The sequence below is a fragment of the Pelecanus crispus genome, chromosome 2 (assembly GCF_030463565.1).
Source record: "Pelecanus crispus isolate bPelCri1 chromosome 2, bPelCri1.pri, whole genome shotgun sequence".
Taxonomy (NCBI): Eukaryota; Metazoa; Chordata; class Aves; order Pelecaniformes; family Pelecanidae; genus Pelecanus; species Pelecanus crispus.
The window spans coordinates 105,536,622-105,558,597 of record NC_134644.1 but is presented as its reverse complement, the minus strand read 5'-3'; the positions used below and the strand labels follow the sequence as shown (position 1 = coordinate 105,558,597).

The 21,976-nt window shown below is 42.6% G+C and overlaps 1 protein-coding gene across 1 annotated transcript in view; it reads right to left on the bottom strand.

The window, feature by feature from the left end:
- Nucleotides 1-21,976, bottom strand: part of GALNT12 (polypeptide N-acetylgalactosaminyltransferase 12) — a 51,933-nt gene that overhangs the window by 7,083 nt on the left and 22,874 nt on the right. Inside the window, exons 6-8 of the mRNA XM_075705796.1 lie at nt 14,786-14,962; nt 12,032-12,163; nt 4,436-4,549 (exon numbers count right to left, since the gene is read on the bottom strand). Of these exons, the coding sequence (XP_075561911.1) occupies nt 4,436-4,549; nt 12,032-12,163; nt 14,786-14,962 (423 nt within the window). The remainder of the gene's footprint in view (nt 1-4,435; nt 4,550-12,031; nt 12,164-14,785; nt 14,963-21,976) is intronic.

Sequence of the window (21,976 nt, the reverse complement as noted above, 5' to 3'; positions counted from 1 at the left end):
CTATTTGAGTAAGAATGTGATGAATAGTGGAACAAACTCTGCAACTGGAGGAAGGGATGAGAAGGAGAAGACTAGAGGATTAAAAATGGGAGCTAGCCAGGAAAGAAGAAAGGCATGTGAAAAGGAGCAAAACGTGACCTAGTGTGGGTAGTAACTGGCGGGAGGAATAAATGAGGGGAGAGACAGAGCAAGCACGTTAGAGAAAGACTGTGAGCCAGCCAGCATAGAAAAGAAAGTGTTAAATAGCATGAAGTGGAGAAACTGGAGCTGTCTGTGACATGTGGTGCAGGACAGGGGACTGGAGCAAAGCTTTGTAATGAGGGTTTGCTGCTAAAGCTGTATATAGGTAACGAGTAGAGTGATGAGAGCAGACCAGAGGAAAGCAGGCAGAAGAGCTTGGGCCTAGGATGGCAGATTCCCTTCCAAGGAAAAAACAAAAAAGTTAAGGGCTGCCTGTTGTCAGCAAACATCTGTGAAACTCTGTGGTGAAGTGCTTTGCTCTCTTTAGCATCGATACAACTAGAGGATGACCAACCTTGTCACCATCAGTTCCACCAGCTGACAGTGGTAGATGTACATGTGAGAAATTTGACTATTTCGGTCGTGCCACTGTCACCTGCCAACTGCGCTGCCACAAGGAGCAGCCTGTTACCTTTTAAGAACGACTATCAAAAGGGCGGGGGGACAGGAAAGACACGGAGCGAAATGTCCTGCTGGTAGGTTTCATGGCTGTTTGTAAGCCAAAAAAAGGAGGTGCAAGTTCAGCAATCCTGACTTCCATTTCCCATCTCACTTGCTCTTCTATGTCTTGTCTTATTTTAGCCTCCCTCTGTTCCCCCACCCGCAGCTCCTCCTGCTGTCCACTTCCTCTCTTGCAACTACTACCTGTCACCCCTACTCATGCCCCCATTTGCCAACTGGTATCTCTGCTCCCATGTTCAGTCCCCTTGCCCCTTTCCACTAAAGAGGCCTCCAGTGATTCTGCTTGTTTCATGCTCCCTCCCTGTAGCTCCTAACTACTCTTTCCTCTGTCGCACATGTCCTGCTCCTCGCCAGCTGCCCTACCTCTGTCCCAAACTTCTTCTGCCCTCTGTCACCTTGACCCCCTTTTCCTGGCTCCTGTCAGTCCTTCTGTGCCTTTTGCCCATTTCACTAATATTGTCTTTCCCATTTCCTGTGTTTGGCCTTCCCTCCTCAGGCTCTGCAATTCTCTGGTGTCATCTCAAATTTTCTTTTATCAGTTTATATCGCAGGCAGGTAGTTTATCCATTTCTCCTTCCTCCTGCTCCCTGTGTGCCAGCAGAGGGAGCACCAATTGCACAGCTCCGAGAGCATCGCTGCTCTCAGTCTGGTGCCTGCTACCACAGGTACCCAGATGCATCGCACCATCAGCAGAGAGGTAAGAGCATTAATATCCAGTGATGTGCTATCTTTGCAGTAAATTCAGTTAATCTTTTAGTTCTAGCTAAACAAAGGATAGCTGTAAAAATGTCATCACGTGACAATTCACCTCTGAACTGTACTTCTCTTCTGCTTTCACCTTTTATCCTATGTCTTTATTTTTTCTTGGTGGAAGGGATAAAATTTAAATGAATTTTTTTGCTCAACCCCTCTCCTCTCTGTAATCTGTAATACAAGGGGAAAAAAAAAAATCTATAAATACCTTTTGCATGTGAGCATGTAAACCTATACATGAAATACTTCTTAATCTACAAAAAGAAAAAAATATCAACTCTTCCTCATAAGGAAGTGGCCTAACTAGGTTATCTGATTATTAACTTATCTTCTATATAGGTGTGTAGAAGTATGCTTAACTTGGGCATGGAGCTGAACTGACCGAGTAAAATGGGTTGCTGTGGTGCAGCTTAGCATGCTTGACACACTTCTGTCAGTACAGACATCCTTTGGCTTTTATGATGCAAGATTGTCCTCCTGCCCTCCCCTGCGTCTTGGCCTCCAGGACAGAAACATTAGGACAGCTAAGACATACACTACACACAAACTAATAAATAATACTAAATAATAGCTCTAATACTTAAGGCAATAAACTTGCTATCAGAAACAAATCTACTTCCTTTTAAGATCTGAAGCACAGTGCTCAGGCTGTTGTTTGTCTTCCTTTTCTCATTTAAAATACAATTCATATGAGAAGCTTTTTCCTCAATACAGACTTGTTTTTTACTCCTCAGGCTTTTGTATTTTTTTTAAAGCAGAGTTCAGAAAGATAACAGATGCACTGCTTATCTGCCACAACTCTTTCTTTTCCAAACCTGTTTTTCCGTTCCTAACTGAAGGTTTGAACTAATTTCCTTAAAAAACCCTGAACAGTCAAGCCACCCAAACTGTCACACGGTTATGTACTTATCCTCAACAAGACCCCACATATTTCTCCACCCCTGCCCACTAAGAGCATGCCATATAGTCTAATCTGGGTTAGAAGTAAAAAATCAAGCTACATAGGCAAGTACATGTTACATGCCTGTCCTGGTTTTGGCTGGGATGGAGTTAATTTTCCTCCTAGTAGCTTGTATAGTGCTGTATTTTGGATTTAGGATGAGAATAATGCTGATAACACACTGATCTTTTAGTTGTTGCTGAGCAGTGCTTACACTAAGTCAAGGACTTTTCAGCTTCTCATACTGCCCTGCCAGCAAGGAGGCTGGAGGTGCACAAGAAGCTGGGAGGGGACACAGCCAGGACTGCTGACCCAATCCAGCCAAAGAGATATTCCATACCATATGATGTCACACTGAACAAAAGAAGTGGGGGGAGTTGGCCGGGGGGCAAGGCTGCTGCTTGGGGACTGGCTGAGCATCAGTCAGTGGGTGGTAAGCAATCATATTGTGCATCACTTGTTTTGTATATTCTTTTATCATCATTATTATTTCCCCTTCCTTTTCTGTCCTATTAAATTGTCTTTATCTCAGCCCCCGAGTTTTACCTTTTTTTCTGATTCTCTCCCCTGTCCCACTGGGGGGTTTCGTGGTTTACTCCCAGTTGGCAACCAAGCACCACACAGCTGCTTGTTCACCCTCCCCCCTGGTGGGATGGGGGAGAGAATTGGAAGAGCAAAAGTAAGAAAACTTGTGGGTTGAGATAAGAACAGTTTAATAATTGGGGCGGGGGGTGGGGGGGCGCGGGGTGCAAGCGAGAGCATGAAAGAGAGCACGTGAGCATGCCCAGGAAGAGCAAGTGATGCAACCGCTCACCACCCGCTGACCAACACCCAGCCAGTCCCCCAGTAATTGCTGCCCCCCGGCCAACTCTCCCCAGTTTATACAGTGAGCATAATGTCACATGGAATACCCCTTTGGCCAGTTTGGGTCAGCTGTCCTGGCTGTGCTCCCTCCAGCTTCTCGTTCACCTGGCAGAGCACGGGAAGCTGAAAAATGTCCTTGACTTAGCGTAAGCAGTACTTAGCAACAACTAAACCATTAGTGTGTTCTCAGCATTATTCTCATACGAAATCCAAAACACAGCACTATGCCTGCTACTAGGAAGAAAATTAACTCTATCCCAGCTGAAACCAGGACAGGGGGAGCGAGCAAATGGCTGTGTGGTGTTTAGCTGCCTGCCAGCTTAAACCCCAACAATGCCACACATAGAATCATACAATCATTTAGGTTGGAAAAGACCTTTAAGATCATCAAGTCCAACCATCAAACACCAAACCTCAATTCTAGAAGGTGGCCACTCAAAACCATGCAAAACAGCCATTGTAGATTGGCACACATGTGCCCCAACACCCTTTTACCACAGCATTATGCAGAGAGCTTTAAGGGTATCATAACTAACCACTACCGCACACAGTTTCAGTCAGCATGGAGAAAGACACCAGCAACCGTTTTCAGCTTCAGAAGTTAAAACCAAGAGAGCAAGAATGAAAGTGTTAGAGGGGTTCCCTGCTCTCCAGAATTCTGGACCCCGAGCCCAGAAGGACTTTTCTGTAGAGTGGAGAACAGGAGAAGATGCCATCCAAAACCTCTTGCACAGTTAGACAAGCACCAAGAGGCACAATGGTGCAGGCAGAATTAGGTGAGGTTTGCAATGTTATTAAGGGCTTTGGAGACATGGACAGACAAAAGCTCAGAGATATGCTGGTCTGCCCAAGACCAGCTGGAGATGAGTGGACACTGGCCTATAAGCACTATAGCTGCCCTGCTGTGCTATTAACCCCTGCTAATGAGCTCTGTGGAAAGGCGTAATTAAGGTATGCATGAGTTCCCTGGTCTGGGTAGACACGTCTTCACAATGAAGCAAATCTGACCTGAAGATACATCAAAATTAAAAGCATTCAGTGCAAGAATCAAAATTAGATCTAAGATCACCTCACTGTGGCAACATATTCTCTGAGCCCTACTGCAATGTCTTTACCATACTTGTTTACATTACAACCATAGTGTTAGTCAAAATGAAAATAAAACATGAATCTTACCTGATTTTGTCCCATGCCATGACAGGGGTACAATATGATCCTGTGTCCGGTTACTTGATGTTCATTTGTAGGGTTATAATCAAAACAGAAGTTTGCCATTCCTCTATTCTTCAGCTAATCAAAACAAAAGAATATTTTAAAGTATTAATCTAAAGTAAGGAAGACATGCTGTAGTCACTTTACACCCATCCTGCTGGGCTGTGAGGTTTATATCCCAGAGCTGGTGCAAATTAACTGGAATAGATCAAATGGATCCAACGGCAACATCTCTCAGACTAATGTGAAATAAAACTGTTGGGACCATCTTGACTTCAGGCCCTGAAGCAGCCAGACACAATGGGTTCCTCTAGGAATGACACCATGTTCCAGTGTATTTGCAAATGAAGTAGGTAGGAACTATGAAAAACTGTGCTGCAACCCAACAAGCCACCAACTCATGCAGAACAAAAGAGTCTGCCATGTCTTTTTTCCCCCCAGGATCTACTTGTTCAATTTTCTTATGAAAAGAAGGCTACATACTTTTCTCAGTTTGTCAAATGGGAGATGTTAGAAGGATTTGTTCTCGAAAGGACTCCAGTACCCTCTTGAGGCTGAACAAGCAGACAGATTTTAAGACCAGAAATCATGAAAGTAGGTAAGATATATCTTTGGAAAGAGACACTAGGTGTAATATTAAATGTTCTTTACTAGTGTTGCTGATCGACACAACAGGTGCATAACTTTTAGATTAAATTTTAAAATACTGAGTTACCTGATTTTAAAAGCATCAGGCTAATTAACAAGGATCTGCATTTAAGTATTCAGTAGGCAAAAGTAACTGAAAATAAGTTGAACAATGCCATAACAATTACTGACTCCTAGTATTAGCCACTTAACCGAATTTAAAATTACACAGAGCAAAACAGGTTCTGTAAACATAGGTTCAAGCTGAATGCCCCTGTTACTGAGGGTAACTATATCGCAGACAAAAAGACTAAGCAGAGTAAATCTCAGAAGAGTTACTTCAGCAAGGTGTAATTTCACCACTCTTCCCCAGTCGTGATAATTGTATCCTCTGTTCTTAATGTGGAGAATGAACAGACACAAAGGGATTGCAGAAGGCTAAAAACAAACAAAGAAGACAAACCCTGCAGGACCCGAACCCATCACAGAGCAAACCACCCAAGTTGAAAAATTAAATACTTGTGTTCTACATTTATTTTGCTTTCCCAACTCCTATTTTTATTGCTACCTGACATCTTCTTTCCACTGCTTTGTGCCCGCTCCCGCTGAAAACAGCCAAGCTCTGGGCGCTCTGCATGCCTGGGCTGCCGGCCCAGGACAACAGCAATACATTGTGGGGCTGGGGAGGACCACCGAGCCGCCACGGCTTGGGGCCCCTCGCAGGGCTTCTGGGGCCGTAAGGCTCTCCTGTCGGAGCCAAATGTCTAAATGTAGGACTGAAGCCCTACCCTTTTAATTAAGAGGCTTTGCCTCTTAATTCCTCTCTCAACATGTTTCCACGAGGCATTTGGTTTATTTTTTCAGGAAAGGATAAACTACCATCTGAATTTGGTGTATGACAAAATTCATCCTCAGTTTTAGCGTCCAAGTTTACCAGAAGCAAAAGAAATCCCCCGGGCACCCTTTCTACAGAAAATGTTGCCTGCTTTGATGAGAACACACTAGCCCACTGCACCCCTCCCCGAGCTGTCAAAAGACACGCTTTGTTTACCTTTGTAACACTAGGCAAGAATTACACTTCCAAAAACAGGAAAGAAAAGTGTCTTTTACAGATGGTTTTTAACACTGCCATGGAACTGCATAAACAAAACAATAAGCTTCTCATGTTTCTACATGCTACATGAAGAAAGGTCAACTTGCAGTCTTAACCACTCAAAAATGGTAATTGTATCTCTAAAAACATAAACCAGTTTGGGTCGTTGTCAGCGGCTGTCCTCAGGATCCGAGGGTCTCTCGTTAGCATGTTTAACAACATACGACTTTGCCTGATTGTCTGCTGGCTCCACGGGAAGCTAAACATAGCAAAGCACTTTTCCGTGGCGCCCTTTCAGCCAACCCAATGCCTTTGCCACTGCTCCAAGCGTGCACTCTTCGCTGTCAGCCCCCGGCACGTGCTCGAGCACATGCTCCCTTTCGTGGCCTGGAATTTTAAATAACCTATTTTAAAATGCCATGCACCACCAGAACTACTGTAACTCTCCTACGCAATGCCCAAATACAGACAACAAAACAAAAGCTGTGTAAAAGATTTGTAACTTAAGCTTCATTTCAGATTGTTTAAAACTGATGCTGTACTCCCAGGATGCTACCACATACGTTCTCTCATTTTTCTCTTTCATGCATAAATGCTTTTGATACATGCAGACATATTCCTAAACATACGCAGTCCATATTTCAACCTGGTTCTTTAGTTTGTTTTACCAGACATTGGTAGATATTTGTTTATACCCATGCTTCATCAGGAAGCCTAATTAGGTATTGAAGCCTAATTTGTGGGAACAGTGCATACTAAGCTGTTAAATGACCTGATCTGAAATGACAAAGATTTGAAAATAATCAAATTTGAAAATCTGACCACAGCACCATTTATAAAAAAAATAAAAATCCGCCCTCTGTTCCAAGGCATGAGAGAATTTGTGAAAGTCATATTTTTCTCTTGTCAAATGAGAATACACAGTTTAAGTTCCTTTTACGTACAACAGCTCTATCAAAACAGTAATCATCCATTCATTTCTGAAACTTTGTTCCCATATCCACCATAAACAAGTCATGCAATAAGAACAAAATTTTCTCCGTGACTTACCTTAATTCTTCTGCAGAATGCTGCATTAGAGAAACAGAAGCAAGAAAAATGTTGATCACCTTGCCATTGAAACATATAATTCAGTTCTAAAAAGTTCTGCCCATGCAGGATTACCGGCTGCATCTTTCTACAACTTTTGCCTCCTATTGAAGCGTTGCAGGTGTACTCTACTGTGCCATTTAGTTACCATTCTGCTTGGAGGCTGGGACAGGTACTAAACAGCAACTACTGAGATACTGACCTCAGATTTTCACCCCTTACTTCTTGGAGAAATTTAAATCTGTTGTTTCCTAACATCTGGACACTTGCATAAAACAACACAATACAGATGGCATTCTGTAAATAATTCTTTGATTTTTTTTAAGATAAAATCCATTTCATATAAGTGTAAGCAAAGCATTAACAACAGATTTTTGACATTAAAATTTCATTACATTAGTTAATAAATACGGCCAGTGGAGCACAGCCAACCTTTCTCTTCATCCACAAAATGGATCAGAATCCTCTTTATTCCGCCACAGTGGCATTGGTGCTGATGCATTAGTGGTATGGGCAGATGATACTGTGGGACACAGTAAGATATGAATTTGTAGCAAGCCAACGGCTTCATGGTACTGACCAGGCATAAGCTTTTACCTCAAAGGTAATCCGAGCAGTCACAGGGAATGATTTTACTGAGTGTATGCTATTTTCATATCAACCTTTTTGGAAAAAAAATTGTGAATATCCTCAGATTTCTGTTAACTTCTTAAATGCATACGTATACAACGTTGACGACTAAGAACCTTTGAAGAAATCAATGAGGAGACACTGCTGTTGGAATTCTATTGCTCACCCCAGCAAGTTTGCATCTCCCTGGGAGGCTCCAGAACATATAAGCACGTTTCAAGCGATGGTGTGTTCACTTGAGATTAATATCAAACACTTTATTTTCTCCCACATCTTTTAAAAAAGTCTGTCTCGAGCTTTCAGAGGCTGTACAGCCAATGGAGTGGTTCATGTTTTCCTGTGACAGGCACCAGATCTCCAGGTCTAGTCAGCCATAATCTTGGGTACCAATTCAGGCTCAAGTGGCAGCCCTGCAAATTGTATTATGAAGAAGTTTTAGAGGTATACCCTAGAGGAGTCTGTTTTGGAGCCTGACACCTCTGAGAACTCGTAACACCACACATGCAATAATCTTTTTGACTACATAACTTAAGCAGTAGTAGCTAAGATCTCTTCCGTAAGCGTGTCCACGTATATCACGTGTTATTTAGATAATTTACAAAATGTTCTCTTTCATGTCACAGCAAAACAAAACTCTTTGAAGTTTTAAAGGTTTAAAATCTTTATTCCTGAATGTTTTGGGTTTGGTTTTTTTTTTAAGGTTATATCTGGTTTTAATTTAAAGAAAATTATGACTAAGCATTTGGAAATTCATTGAAGACGAGATGGTCTTGGGGGAAAACGTGGAAGAAAGCTGCCAACAGAAAAATTCAAGTTTTTGATCTCCCAGCTGATTCAGTCAGTTGCAGATGCCTTTAAGGATAGGTGGTGAAATGAGCCATCAGCTAGATAGTCACAACAGACATCTCTCAGCTTAGTTGCTTCACATTGAGCTGGAAGAAAGATCAGCTAGAAACTGTTTGAGAAGAACAAAGAAAAACTTCTCATATCAGACCATAATATGGTCTCACTGCCAAGTGATCAAACTTACAGAAAAGGAGAGAGAAATTCCTGATTTTTGTGTCAACACTGTCTTTTAAAAGCAATCTGGATGCCAAGTTCAAAGCCAAATTCACTGACTGACCATAATCTTTATCCTCAGATATGCACCCTGAATGCCAGCAGTCCTTAGCATACCTCAGAGGGGAGAGGAACCCTGACTGCTCCCTTGCTTTGCAGCCATGCATTTCCACAGTCACCAATAACATGAAAAGATCACAGAGCTGCCCAGTTCCCTTATCTTCACCTAGCTGCACAATGCAGCAATATCACAGTACTGATATTAAATACACACAATGGCTCAAAGTTCTTCCTAGAGGTGCCCACACCATCCCCTCCCATGGCAGCTAAGATTTTTAAGCAGACCTAGTCTGGGCTATCTAGGTGGGCAATCTGCACAGACCTGGAGTCCAAGTCTTTTAAGATTTCACACCAGCTGAAGCATAAGTACAGTATACACATCACTGGTAGTGCATGCTCAAGGATGGCCAAATCAGATGCTATGCCAGAAAAAGAGAGACAATCAGTGCTCCACACAAGAACCTAAAAGGGATTCTCAGCCTTGCCAGAAATGCTGACATCTTATTCTTTTAACCCACTAAGTGCCTACCAGCTTCACTCCCTCCTGCCCCCAAAATAAATTACTAAAGCCAAAAGGTTTAGTTCATGTCCCACACAAAGTTCCAAAGCTGCATGGAGCCCAAGGACAAGTAAGAAGATATTTTGCTCATTTATATGCCTCAGACAGTTTATAAGAATGCAATCATAGCTCAGGCAAAAATATTAAAAATTCCGTATGTTTAAATAAAGTTTTAGGCAGCTAACTTTTTAGACAACTAAGCTTAGTATAGATATTTTTATCTATGTACCAAGAGAAAAAAATTAGCACAGGTGTCTGTCACAGTGCATGGCACTGAATGCTGCTCAGTAATTCCTGTATTTATTTCAATAACATATGGCTGACCTATGGGTAATCTTAGAAAAATTTTCAACTTCGGTGTAAAGATTTTCAAGGGAGGGAGAAATCCCCCTATTCCTTTGCAATCTCTTTGAACAATTAAATAACCTCACACTAAGCCGAGCTGTTAACAAAGCCAACACTTTTAAACACAGTATTTTTGTGAACCAGAAAAGTACTACACGGCTAAGGCAGGAGTAAAGAACACAATCAATGATTCATTGAAGTTAGCAGATGGGACTCAATATCCACAAATCAGCTGAATCAGTAAGTGTCATTTTTGCACTGTTACTTTCTTAGAGTATAACTGTACTTCAATCACATTTTAAATTCTTCCTGCCAAAAAAAAAAAAAAAAAAAAGGTGTATTCTTATTATGCTCACACCTAGATGACAGCATTTAAGAATTGTTTTTAGAGAAATATATACAGCACACCTAAATTACACCACAGGTAACTCAGGCAGCTCTGAACAAGAATTATAATTTCTAGGTATTGTCAATACCTTTCCTGAGGATGACACATGCAGTTAAATCGTGAAAGAAACTGCACAAATGCCTTCCCCTCCCCAGGAGGTTGAAGCACTATCACCGCCACCAGTCTAGGCTTTCATTTGGAGGGTGAAGGATGGAGGTGGCGGGGAGGATAAGGTTACTGAAAGGCTCCTGGAAGGTAAGTCTTATAATACCTTACTGCTTCAGCTGTCTCTGACCTTGTCAGTTAGCGATCCAGCACAAAACAAGAAAAAACAAACCGCCGTTGTACTGGGGTCTGTTCAAGGTACTGGAGAACGGTGGATATTACCTCTCCTGCCAGCGATCACACAGAGGTACCAGCTCAAGCGCAAGCTCCAAGACAAACGGAGGAGGGTGGCTGCTCTCTCTGAGGCTCCCAAGGGCTTTGCTGCCAATGATGCACTCCCTGGGGGAGCTCCTGCAACTCCCTGGGGGAGCTCCTGCAACCCCCTCGGGGAGCTCCTGCAACCCCCTGGGGGAGCTCCTGCAACCCCCTCGGGGAGCTCCTGCAACCCCCTCGGGGCAAACCGCAGCGCTTCCACATTGGGCTCTTTCTCGTTCAACAGGGAACAAAGCTGCTAGGGAAGACTGCAGGGAGACTTGGTTCCTGTATGTTTTGCATGCCCACAGTGATCGGGTTTTTCCCTCCGCTGATGGAGATCCAGCAGAGACTGAGTAACTGAAGTGCAGATGGCAGGCAAGACAAGACCGCTGTGATACAGGCTGGATGCGATGCAGCAGTGTGGGAATGCAGCTTAGCTAGATCTGCAGAGTGATCGAGTTACCAGCAAAAGTACTTCTAAGTCAAGGTGGCATTGGTAACCAGGAAGGTATTGTATACATCTTTGCCTGGCAGAAAGGTGCAGTCTCGTCTCCCTAATAAGACACGCAGCAGATATCCGCTATTTTTCAGAGGAAGCAGGTATTTGCTGCATCATCTCTGCCTTCATCCCTTCCAAATGAGATCACAGTAATGTGATATACATGGAGCTATAGTTTTTTTTATTTGTAAGCTGCAAATAACATAGAAAGTTGTCAACTCGTAAAAAAAAAAAGGAGAGGATTCTGATATTGAAACAATGAAAATTGCTTGTGAACCTGTGCTGGTCTAAACTGACCTCCAGATTAAAAATTAACATGTTGGTTTTGACATACAGAATCCTGTATGTTCTGGGAGCACATAGCACCAGTTCTCTCTCCCATCATCAGAACATCATAGGTTTCATCAGATAAAATGTGCAAATACACGTTTCAAAGCACACTCCTATTTTCAGGTCAACAACTAAAAACTAAAACACTTCAGTGGTTTTTTTGCTATGCAACTTTTCAAGAGATAAAAAAAGTCATCCTTTGCTGCCTTTAATATTCCCAAGATGTCACTTGGAAGGTGTAATTCGTGGCAACATTACCTGTTCTCCTACCCTCTCACAGAACTCCTTCATAAACAGCATCCCCTAGAATAAAGATTCCGATAGAAACCACATTTTAAAGCTGAATTCTAACCGAATCCTACCAAAATCCCAAACAGATTTTGGCATAAAAATACCTTCATACTGAGTTAGTAGGAGAGCTCAGAGAACTGCGAGGAGGCCCCTTCTCAGCAGCCACGTACCATTCCAAAGAAGCCCGGTCTGTCCTCGGGTACGTGAAGCTCTGGGTACACATTCTCCAAGAACCATTTGAAGTCCTTACATTTCAGCTTCTCTCGAAGGAGTCTCCTTTCTGTCACATCTCCATATGGTTCCTGAAAGAAGAAAAGAAAAAAGAAAAAAAAAAAAACCAAAACAACCAATTACAAAAGCCCACAACCAGAACAGATGCTCTCTTTCGAATTATTTGTATACATTATCAGGAACTGTATGCTAAAGTGATGAGCAGGACTTTTAGCCAGGAAAAATCCCCATGTTTGGGTGCTGGATTTGATTTCTTTATCCTTACATTTGTTAAATGTTGACAAAAAAAGAATTGGAACGGTGCATGTAAAACTTCAAACTATTCTAGAAGACAGTTCATCTGAGAAAACTCTCCAAAAGTACAAGTAAGGATGTCCTTGAATACAGATTGCTGGGAACTGAGAAGGTGTATTGGAAAATAAAACCTCCTTTAGCTGGATAACTGAACATCTCAAAAGCAGTGAAAGAATCTTGAGAATTTTAAATTATTCCACCATCCATTTGCGAATTACCTTTACAGTTTTACATGTAGCTGATGAAATCTGTAAAATCTGCTCATGTTTCCTTTGAACTTCATAGTTTTGGGTGGTGGGGAGTATGAAATCTTAAGCCTCCAGAGAAAAGCTTTCATTGCAGACTTTTCCCTGTCTATAGATTGGAGCAGAGTTCACATCTTTTCATCTCTGTCTTCAAAAACCTATCTTTATATTGACTAGGGACTTCAGACAGTCAGGCATGAGATACTGTTTGCAGCCCCCAGATTTTTACAGGTCGCTTTGACACACTCTTTCATTGAACCACAAATATATTTGCATTTCTCAAAGCTGTGGAAATACCACTGAAAACACAAGGCAGATGTAAAACAGAGGCGGAGATGCCTGCTTGAATAAACAAACAGCATGACAGATTAGCTCTGAGGTCTGAACATTAATCTTGAAGCGAAACTTGATGGAACCAAATTCTGCAGCCATAGCATCAATCATTTTTCCATTACGCTACGGAACTGAATATTTGGGTTAGATGAAGTAAAAGGGTCTGAACTCAACCACTGCAACAAGTGGTGCACAGAATATTACAGAAACCAGAATGCATTGGCGACAGCTTTGATACGTGCAAAAAACCACACGAGTCTCAGCTTACATCCACCGTGTTACAATAAGCCAATATGCAAAACTTCCAACACTAACACACAAATATCCTTTAAAGTTAAAGTTCTGTCATCACAGACAGCAGCTGCCCAGACCTTTACAAGAGAAACGGTCAGCATTTATTGCCGTTTTCTCTTTGCATACGACAAGCAGAATCAGCGTGGCATTGCCTGTGAGCTCCTGTCTTCGGATACACAAAATCTGTATTTCTCTCAAAGTCAGACTCTAATAATAAAACCTAAATGGCTTTTATGATGTTAAAGTAAAACAATTATTACAAATGCATAGACTGTAATAATATAATTACCCAGTTTAATCCAAAGGAACACGAAATGGAAGCTAACCAAATTCAGCCTCCCCCAGTGTCCTCCAGCGCATCTTTTAAAAGCGTAATGGTTTCAAGAGCATTTTTCCCCTTAACGTCTCTTGGGGTAGGCCACTCAAACGTGTGGGGAGCTCCCTGTCCCCCTGCCTGGTCCCTAAGCTCTGGTCCGGCATAGCCAGAGGTGGGTGCCCAGCAGCCCACCACAGGACAGTTCTCCCCATGCACAAAACCACAAAGCCAGCACTTAGAAAACTTTCCGTGCAAAGAGAAGTGCCGGGGGAGATTAAGCACCTCCAGAAACAAGCAACAGCAGAGAGTGATTTCTTTTAGGCATAAATTTTGGACTTTGCGCCAGAGGTTCATATAAGTCACTTCTAGACACTGTGAGGATATTTCAGTAGTGTTGTCTTCCAGCCTACAGGACCCTCATGATAAATATATCCGAGCTATGAATTTGCACACTGCTTTACTCTTCTGACCTACTCAATTTTCACAGTATTTGACTCCTGAAAAATGTGGCAAACAAATGGTCTTGTATTTTCTTCCTCACAGAAAATAAAAATATTAACTTTTTAAAAAAAAAACAAAACTGGTATTTCAAACATTTTATTAGGAACATTTTCATCTGAGTTCCCAGGACTGATTTTAATTAATTTAATCTTTGCAATATTGATTTTGTATTTTTTTTAATCAAACATTGTGCAGCAGTAAATCAAACAGAAAAATCCATTTTATCTTACATCAGTCCAAAATTTTACAATTATCACAAGACAGTCAATTTTGCTAAAGATTATTACCATGCTGTTCACGTAAAGATCTACTGTCCATTGAACCGTGTCAATTAGCATTCGTTAATTGCGTGTCTCTTCTGCAATTCTTTATTATAGAATCCTGTATCAGCTGTTTCATAGAAGCATACATTTCAGGCTAAACAGATCCTCCTTACTTGGGTCACCTTGCTTAACTTTATTCTTTAGTTTATTCATTCATTCATTTAATATTGACACAAATGTGGCCTTCTAGTCTTACAGAATTCCTGATTTTTTCCAAGGAATTAAAAATTAACTATATATACACTTACTCTGTGTTTGGGAAAAAGTTTCATAAGAAATAAGACATAAATGTAAAAAGCACTTCATGTTAAATATTAGCTAAATTAATAGTTATTTCATTGAAAACAAATTCCATTGAAATTCCAAGAACAATGGACTTGAACTCACCAGACGAGCATGTGGGTTTCGGTGGTAATAAATTTCTTTATATTCATCCATCCACACTTCAGCTGCACGCACACTGTTTGCCAAAGCTTTGGACCGTGAGTATGGAGCTTGTTTGGGGAAAACGTGACCTACGTGTGAGCACGGGTGGATCTCAAGGCTTCCTCCACACTGCCATATCTGAACAAAGAATTGACACTGTGCATCACTAATTTGACTGTTTGCCAGCAGAAGGATACAGTAACAATATGCCTTTGTAAGGATAATACCTTCTCAAGAATATCACAGATACTACAAGCAACACATACAATAATTTTGTGTCTCATTTGATGAGTAAGCTGGATAAAATGACATCCTTGTGAACTCGGGGCAAATCACTGGGAGTAACAAGGAGATAACCCCATCTCTGGTTTCATTTGGTGTGCAATTACCCCTTTCTTAGCTTCACTTTCTCTGAAGGCATGACAAGAAATGCTCTACAATATTTCTGCAGGTCTAACTGTGGTCTACAATTCAAGTTATACAGGCATTATTTAGGAAAAGGAGAAAGGAGGAAAAAGAAGGGAGGAAAAAAAAGAAGGGAGGAAAAAAAAGAAGGGAGGAAAAAAAAGAAGGGAGGAAAAAAAAGAAGGGAGGAAAAAAAAGAAGGGAGAAAAAAAAGAAGGGAGGAAAAAAAAGAAGGGAGGAAAAAAAAGGAAAAAGGGAGGCATGTTTCTTGTCCAAATTAACCATACAAATAGCCATCTCAGAAAGAAACCAATGACCAATAACTGATTTCTTACCAGAAATCTTTGCCCATATTCTACTGGAAAGCTGACCTGACAAAACAGGTAAGCTTGTCATCTCATTGGAGAATGGTAAGTTGTGTTCCTATTTCTATACTCACCATTTCGGAAGAGAGGCACAGGTGCCTGGTCATAAAAATATAACTAACTTTTTTTCATTGGAAAGCTGGGAAAGGAACCCCAGACCCAATGCATGAAAAGAAAAAGCAAAGTAATTCTGTAACTAACTCATTGTGGTCCAGCCAACATCAGTGAAACAACCTCCCCTATCTAAAGTGATATTCCTACTTGCCATCAAGGAAAGTGCTTGAACCTGAATGTGGAATTGGCAGAACTCACTCTGCCCTCATCCTCATCCTCCTGCCCCTGGCTCCCCCGGTCAGGAAACATACAGCCCTGGAGATAAAGCCCATAAATGACCACCAAGTGGATACGCTAGCCTCAGCACTCTGTGCAAATTTTTGTAATTATACTCTTCTCCTTTGAAAACCACGGACTTTTGGCAGCTCATCCACACAGCCACTTTCCCATCATCCGTTCTGATCTCAAGTTTGATATAATGAAAGGAAAGCACAGCTAAGTACTTCCTATTTAATACCGTGCGTGACCACAATGTAGCAGACGCCCTGTTTCTGAAGGGTGCCTGAAATAAGGTTTCTGAAATTTAGTCAGATGGGAGTAGGACACATTGCTCCACTTGAACAAACTTGAGGCTATTACCAATGGCTCCGATAGACTTTCTGCAGAAGTTTTTTGTGAACTGGCACTCCGGTGACCTTATTCTCCTTGTGTATTCAACTGTGTGTAAGTGGCAGCTCATCCTTCCTTTGTAAACGGAGGACAAGGGAAATTAGCTGAGGTATGTTTAAGGGGTAAAGAGGTTTGCTCCCTGACAACCTTCTTGTATAGTGCATACATTTTAATTGCATGTTATTCAAATTAACACAGCAGGAGTGAAAGCTACAGGTAGCAAATAACAGTGACCACAGATCAGTGATGGGACTTTTCCCATCTCTCTCCCTGGGATTTTAGGGATCTAGAAAGTCCCTACAGATGAAGGCTTTCAGCACACACAAGATGGACGCTATCCTCAGGCTGCTTTTTTTTTTTTTTTTTTTTTTTTTAGTTACTTGTGATTTCTCTCAAATGTTGTAATTTAGAAATCAATGAATGTTGTCTCCATTGATTTGGTTTTGGATAATGACATCAGACCTTCATATGTGGCACAATACTGTGCTTAGTAACAAAATTTTAAGCACTCTAATACATACATTTACTTTTAAAACAAATGGTTTCCTTAAAGGTATAGGTAATTCATTACTCAGCTCCAGGGAGGACTGGATAATCTTTACTTCCTGGATTTAAAATTTTAATTTCTTGCTTTTCACAAGAGGTTTCTTTCTTCTTTTTTGTTGCTTTTTGGGGAAGCAGTATATTTTTCATGTGAACAGAAAGATGATTAAAGGAATTATACAAGAAATCTAGCATTTTATACCAATCTTTTGAACAATTTGCATATTTTTGCATGCAAGTTACACTACTGCCATTTTGAAAGCTGCTAAGAAACCAGCTATCCACTTTCACGTTAAGATCTCCCTTTTTGAAATTTGTTTCAAAACAAGAGCTTTCTTACATTATTTCTATATCCAAGATTGCTTTTTACATGCAAGATTTGTTCGTCAGCAAATATTAAGTGCCATTAAATTTATTAAAGTTTAACAATTTCCATATTTGTTATATTCCATATAAGCATTTTTTTATTGATCATTACTGTTTTGATCAGTCTATTTTTAAACAAGATATGAGGAACGGACCATAAAGACTACTAAAGTAAAAATGTACAGTTAAGAAGGAAGCACATTCTTCTGCTCTTCCTTGATAAAGTCTGATTTAAATGGAGTAAAACAGACTGACCATATCTCTGTTAAACTGCTGCCAAAAAGAGAATTCCACAACAGCTGATTTTTCAGTAATCAAAATCCTGAATTTCTCTAAAAAATAACTGTAGATTGCTAAGCAATGCTCATTAAACTCTACTTTCTTTATTAAAACAGTTCAAAACTTCTCATCTTCCTAGTAAAAAAAAAAAGTGTATTTCAGCTAAACAATTCCTCAAAATGTGTTTGTTTGGTTTTTTTAATGGAAAACACATTTCAACCTCTGTATAAAATCAGGTACAAATGAAGAGCAAGGAAAAGAGAGAGAAAGCAAGGAATTCACTAGAGAAACCAAAGTTGACTACTATATGTTAAATAAGTGACTGGAGAAGGTTCTCCTCTAAAACTATTCACAACTCCTTTAACAGAGAAGCACATTAGATTTCATGTATATTTTGCATGCTCATGCCCATGAAAATATTTTTCTTTACTAGGTCTGGCTAGCTCACAGCTCATTATAAAAGTGTACTTTTCCCCTTCAGCACAAAAAGAAAACAAGGTGACATTCATTTTTACTTTCACTTTCATCTTGATCCATGCAGACTAGCAATATTTTTTCTTTTCAGAGACAGAAGGTGGCATTCTGAAAAGCTACAGTAAAAGAGCAGATCTCGCACTGGGATCCCCATCCCTGCCAGGGTCTTTGGACAACTGTCCTAATCGCTGGGTCAACGAGCGCTAAGTAAGAAAAGCTCTATAAGCTCTACTACCTCCATTCTAACATTTTAAGACACTCCAGAAGAAATAAAAAAATAAAAAAAGGATGCTACCTCCTGAACAAAGACAAACTGCAGAAAATACCCTGTTCCTACCCCTCTCTCTGCCGCAATTTTGCTCGCCGGCTTGCGGCTGAGCCCCCCTGCACAGTGCTCATGCATGATCTGCTGGGAGCTGGCTGAAATGCAGCTGCATGAACCCATCCCGGCTCTTCCCACTGCAAGACACATTTCCAGATCCAGACAGAAAGAAACAATACAAAAACATCAGAAAAGAGAAGATCCCAGACAATCAGAGGCATATCATCCAGGCCTGTGGGCAACAAAATTTCCAGCAGAAGAAAGGACTTATCAGTAAATAATTTTGCCTTTTTCACGTGCATGTTCTTCTCTCACGCCGTGATGGTGGGCTGAAGGACAGACCACAGGTGGATCAAGTGGCGGTCCCCAGAAACAAACTTGCATTGCAGTGCCAGTAGCAGGACCAAGAGCAGAGAGCGGGGAAAAAAGCTGCCACCAGGTTCCCCTCACTCCACGTACGGCAGGGGGGAGGTGGAAGGGCACGTTTTGCATCCCTCAGAAAGAGGAGTTTCAATGCCCATGAAGTGAAATTTTACCCAGCCAAACAGCATTAAGCAATTCAAAATCAAGGCACATTGACTCAATCCTGCATTCAGCACGCAGCCTCCACCTCTCTCAGCCATCATGCTTTTAGCTGAAGCTTTGTCCTTGTTGCACCTCTCAAAACCACAGAGAATTTCTTCAGTTTAGAATAATCGAAGTACAAGAAAGAGGAGGCTTGAGGACAAGTCCTTTCATGTCATCGGGAGAGAGCTGTGTTTTCAGAGACGAGAAGAACAATGAATTAATTTACAGTGTTCCTCAGTATCCCTGCTCCTAATTTTCAGGTCTGGCAGGTCTAGGAACCACGGAGACAACAGAATTAACACTGATTTATCCCTCTTGACCTTCCTCAGTGCCATGGGCAGCCAGAAGAACACAGTTAAGCAACGTCATAGCGCTCTGCTCTCTTCCACAAAAACCCTCACCGCAGGAAGCACAAGTACAAGGGCTTGAAATCAAATAGAAGAAAGCAGGTTGTGCACAATTTGGATCCAAATGCCTAGGTCCTACTGGCAATCTGCACTAGTAAAATTAACACGTCTGGGCACATTCGCTGGCTGTTGCACAGTCCGTCCTGCAAAACTGTTGGCCTCCCAGAGGAGAGCTGCTCGATCCACCTGCAGCCTGCGGGGACCCCACACCAGCCTCTCCGCTTCCTCATTTGAGCGCCTCTCTTACCCTCCACGAGCCACATCCCTGTTCTCGGCCTGGTGCGTGACACCCTGCACGCCTGTGGCTGCTGCAGGACCGCCCTGAGCGCCTGGGCTGGTGCACCCATGTGCCTGCTCAGCCCCTCCGGGGCACGAGAGCGTGGCCGTGCACAGCCCCCAGCGCGTTGGCTCCTGGGGTCTCTGCTGCTGCTCCTTTTGTGCTTCTCCTGTGTGCTAGGCAGCCTCTGATGGAAGCATCAGATCAATGCCCCAGCCCACAAGATGACCACATTTCTCCAGTTGAATCATAGAATCGTTTAGGTTGGAAAAGACCTTTAAGATCATCCAGTCCAACCATTAACCCACACTACCAAGTCTACTCTAAGCCAATCAAGGGTAGACTAGACTAAACCATATCCCGAAGTGCCACATCTACCCGTTTTTTAAACACTTCCAGGGATGGGGACTCCACCACCTCTCTGGGCAGCCTGTTCCAATTCTTGACCACCCTTTCCGTAATGAAATTTTTCCTAATTTCCAGCCTAAACCTCCCCTGGCGCAGCTTAAGCCTGTTTCCTCTCGTCCTATCGCTAACTACTTGGGAGAAGAGACCAACACCCACCTCACTACAACCTCCTTTCAGGTAGTTGTAGAGAGCGATAAGGTCTCCCCTCAGCCGCCTCTTCTCCAGGCTAAACAACCCCAGTTCCCTCAGCCGCTCCTCATAAGGCCTGTGCTCCAGACCCTTCACCAGCTTCGTTGCCCTTCTCTGGACACGCTCCAGCACCTCAATGTCTTTCTTGTAGTGAGGGGCCCAAAACTGGACACAGTATTCCAGGTGCAGCCTCACCAGTGCCGAGTACAGGGGGATGATCACCTCCCTGCTCCTGCTGGCCACACTATTCCTGATACAAGCCAGGATGCTGTTGGCCTTCTTGGCCACCTGGGAAAGGAAGCAAAGGCACTGCTCATACACGCTGCTGCACCCCATGGGGCCGAACACCTGGTTCAGGGGAACCAGCAACATCAAAAGCGAGACGATGCCAGAGCCTGGTAGAGGTCAATGGCAATGACAGCTTGGGTCTAAAGCAGCAGCCAGTGCAGGGGCACTCCGTGTCGTGGAGGGCAGGGGTCAGGCCTGTCTGCAAGCCTTGGTCTCCCAAAAAGTGAGACATGAAGAGCAGAAAGCCAAGAACTGCATGCAGAGGGCCATCTTTGAGGCTGTCTACAAGGAGCTGTAGGAAGCTGCTTGCAGAAAGCTCCTACAGTCCACCTCGGAGGAGAAAACCACTGCCATCTGGGGTGGTGCTACCCCTAACTCCTACTGGTTAGGAGGCAACCATTTTGGTGCCACCAAATCTGTGGCAGCCAGGGTCACAGCAGACTACAGACATTTCAACAGCGTGAAACAGATCCTGTAATGCCTAGTTCTGTCAACTGGGGCTGTTGTTTCCAAGTTTGCTGCTTTGGGAGAGGTGCAAATTCCTGCTAAGAGGCAGAGCATATAGTGCTACTTTCAAAAGCAGCATCCTCTCAGGGGTGCTCGGTCTGGTTGCACGTGCACTAGCAGGCACAAGCAAGTGCCTGCAAGAGCCAGTCTTGCTCAGGAGATGTACATATCCAACATGCTTGCTACTGTTACGCTATGTTTGTGGGAGATACTGTCATGCTCTCTGATGTAGTTTGCTGCTAAACTGACAGTCTCCTGTCTCTGCTTATTTGTCTGCTGCAATAGTGTCATAGATGACAAAGTAAGAGACACAGCAAGCCCCAGGTCAGCAAGCATCTGTACCCAAAAATGCACGACTCCCTCATTGTCATCACCCCTTCCGATACCTCAGTAAGCAAGAAAAACATTTTTTCCTTGCCAGAGTTAGCTGGCGATGGTGCCCATCACCAGGCTGCTTTCCAGCTTAACCTTCCTTGGGTTGTGACTGATGACGAGCACAACCATTTCTTTGGGCCCCCAAGTACAAACCCAATCTATTGCTACTTCTGGCTCCCTGAGCAGCCTCTCAAAAGGAGGCGTAAAAATAATTTCATCAGCAGTTATATCATAGCTCCTGACCCCGTGACTGAGCAATTATCTCACAGAAAAGAAATCCCTTCCAGTGGAAAAAGGGGACCCACTGCAACACACACATTGACATGGGCTACACCAGAACTGGAGACAGCTGGGAGACTCCTGCTTCAGAAGCTCACAGAGCTGATGGAGGTGGGTAAGCTGCTTTGAGCTTCAGGCGGAGGCCTGCTGAATTTACTGACCAAAACAAGTAGGCTGTGTGTTTGGACTTACACACCAGAAACTTTTCCCTTTGTGAGAGAGGAGGTGGTCATGAATTCAGATCAAACTGCGATTCCAGCTGAGAAATCCCCCTCCAGAGAGAAACCATGTTAACTCGAGGTCTGTGCTTATTATCCTCCCTAATAGTTTTATTTCCTTATTTTTGCGCTCTCCTTGCTAGGATTTCTGCGCTACAGG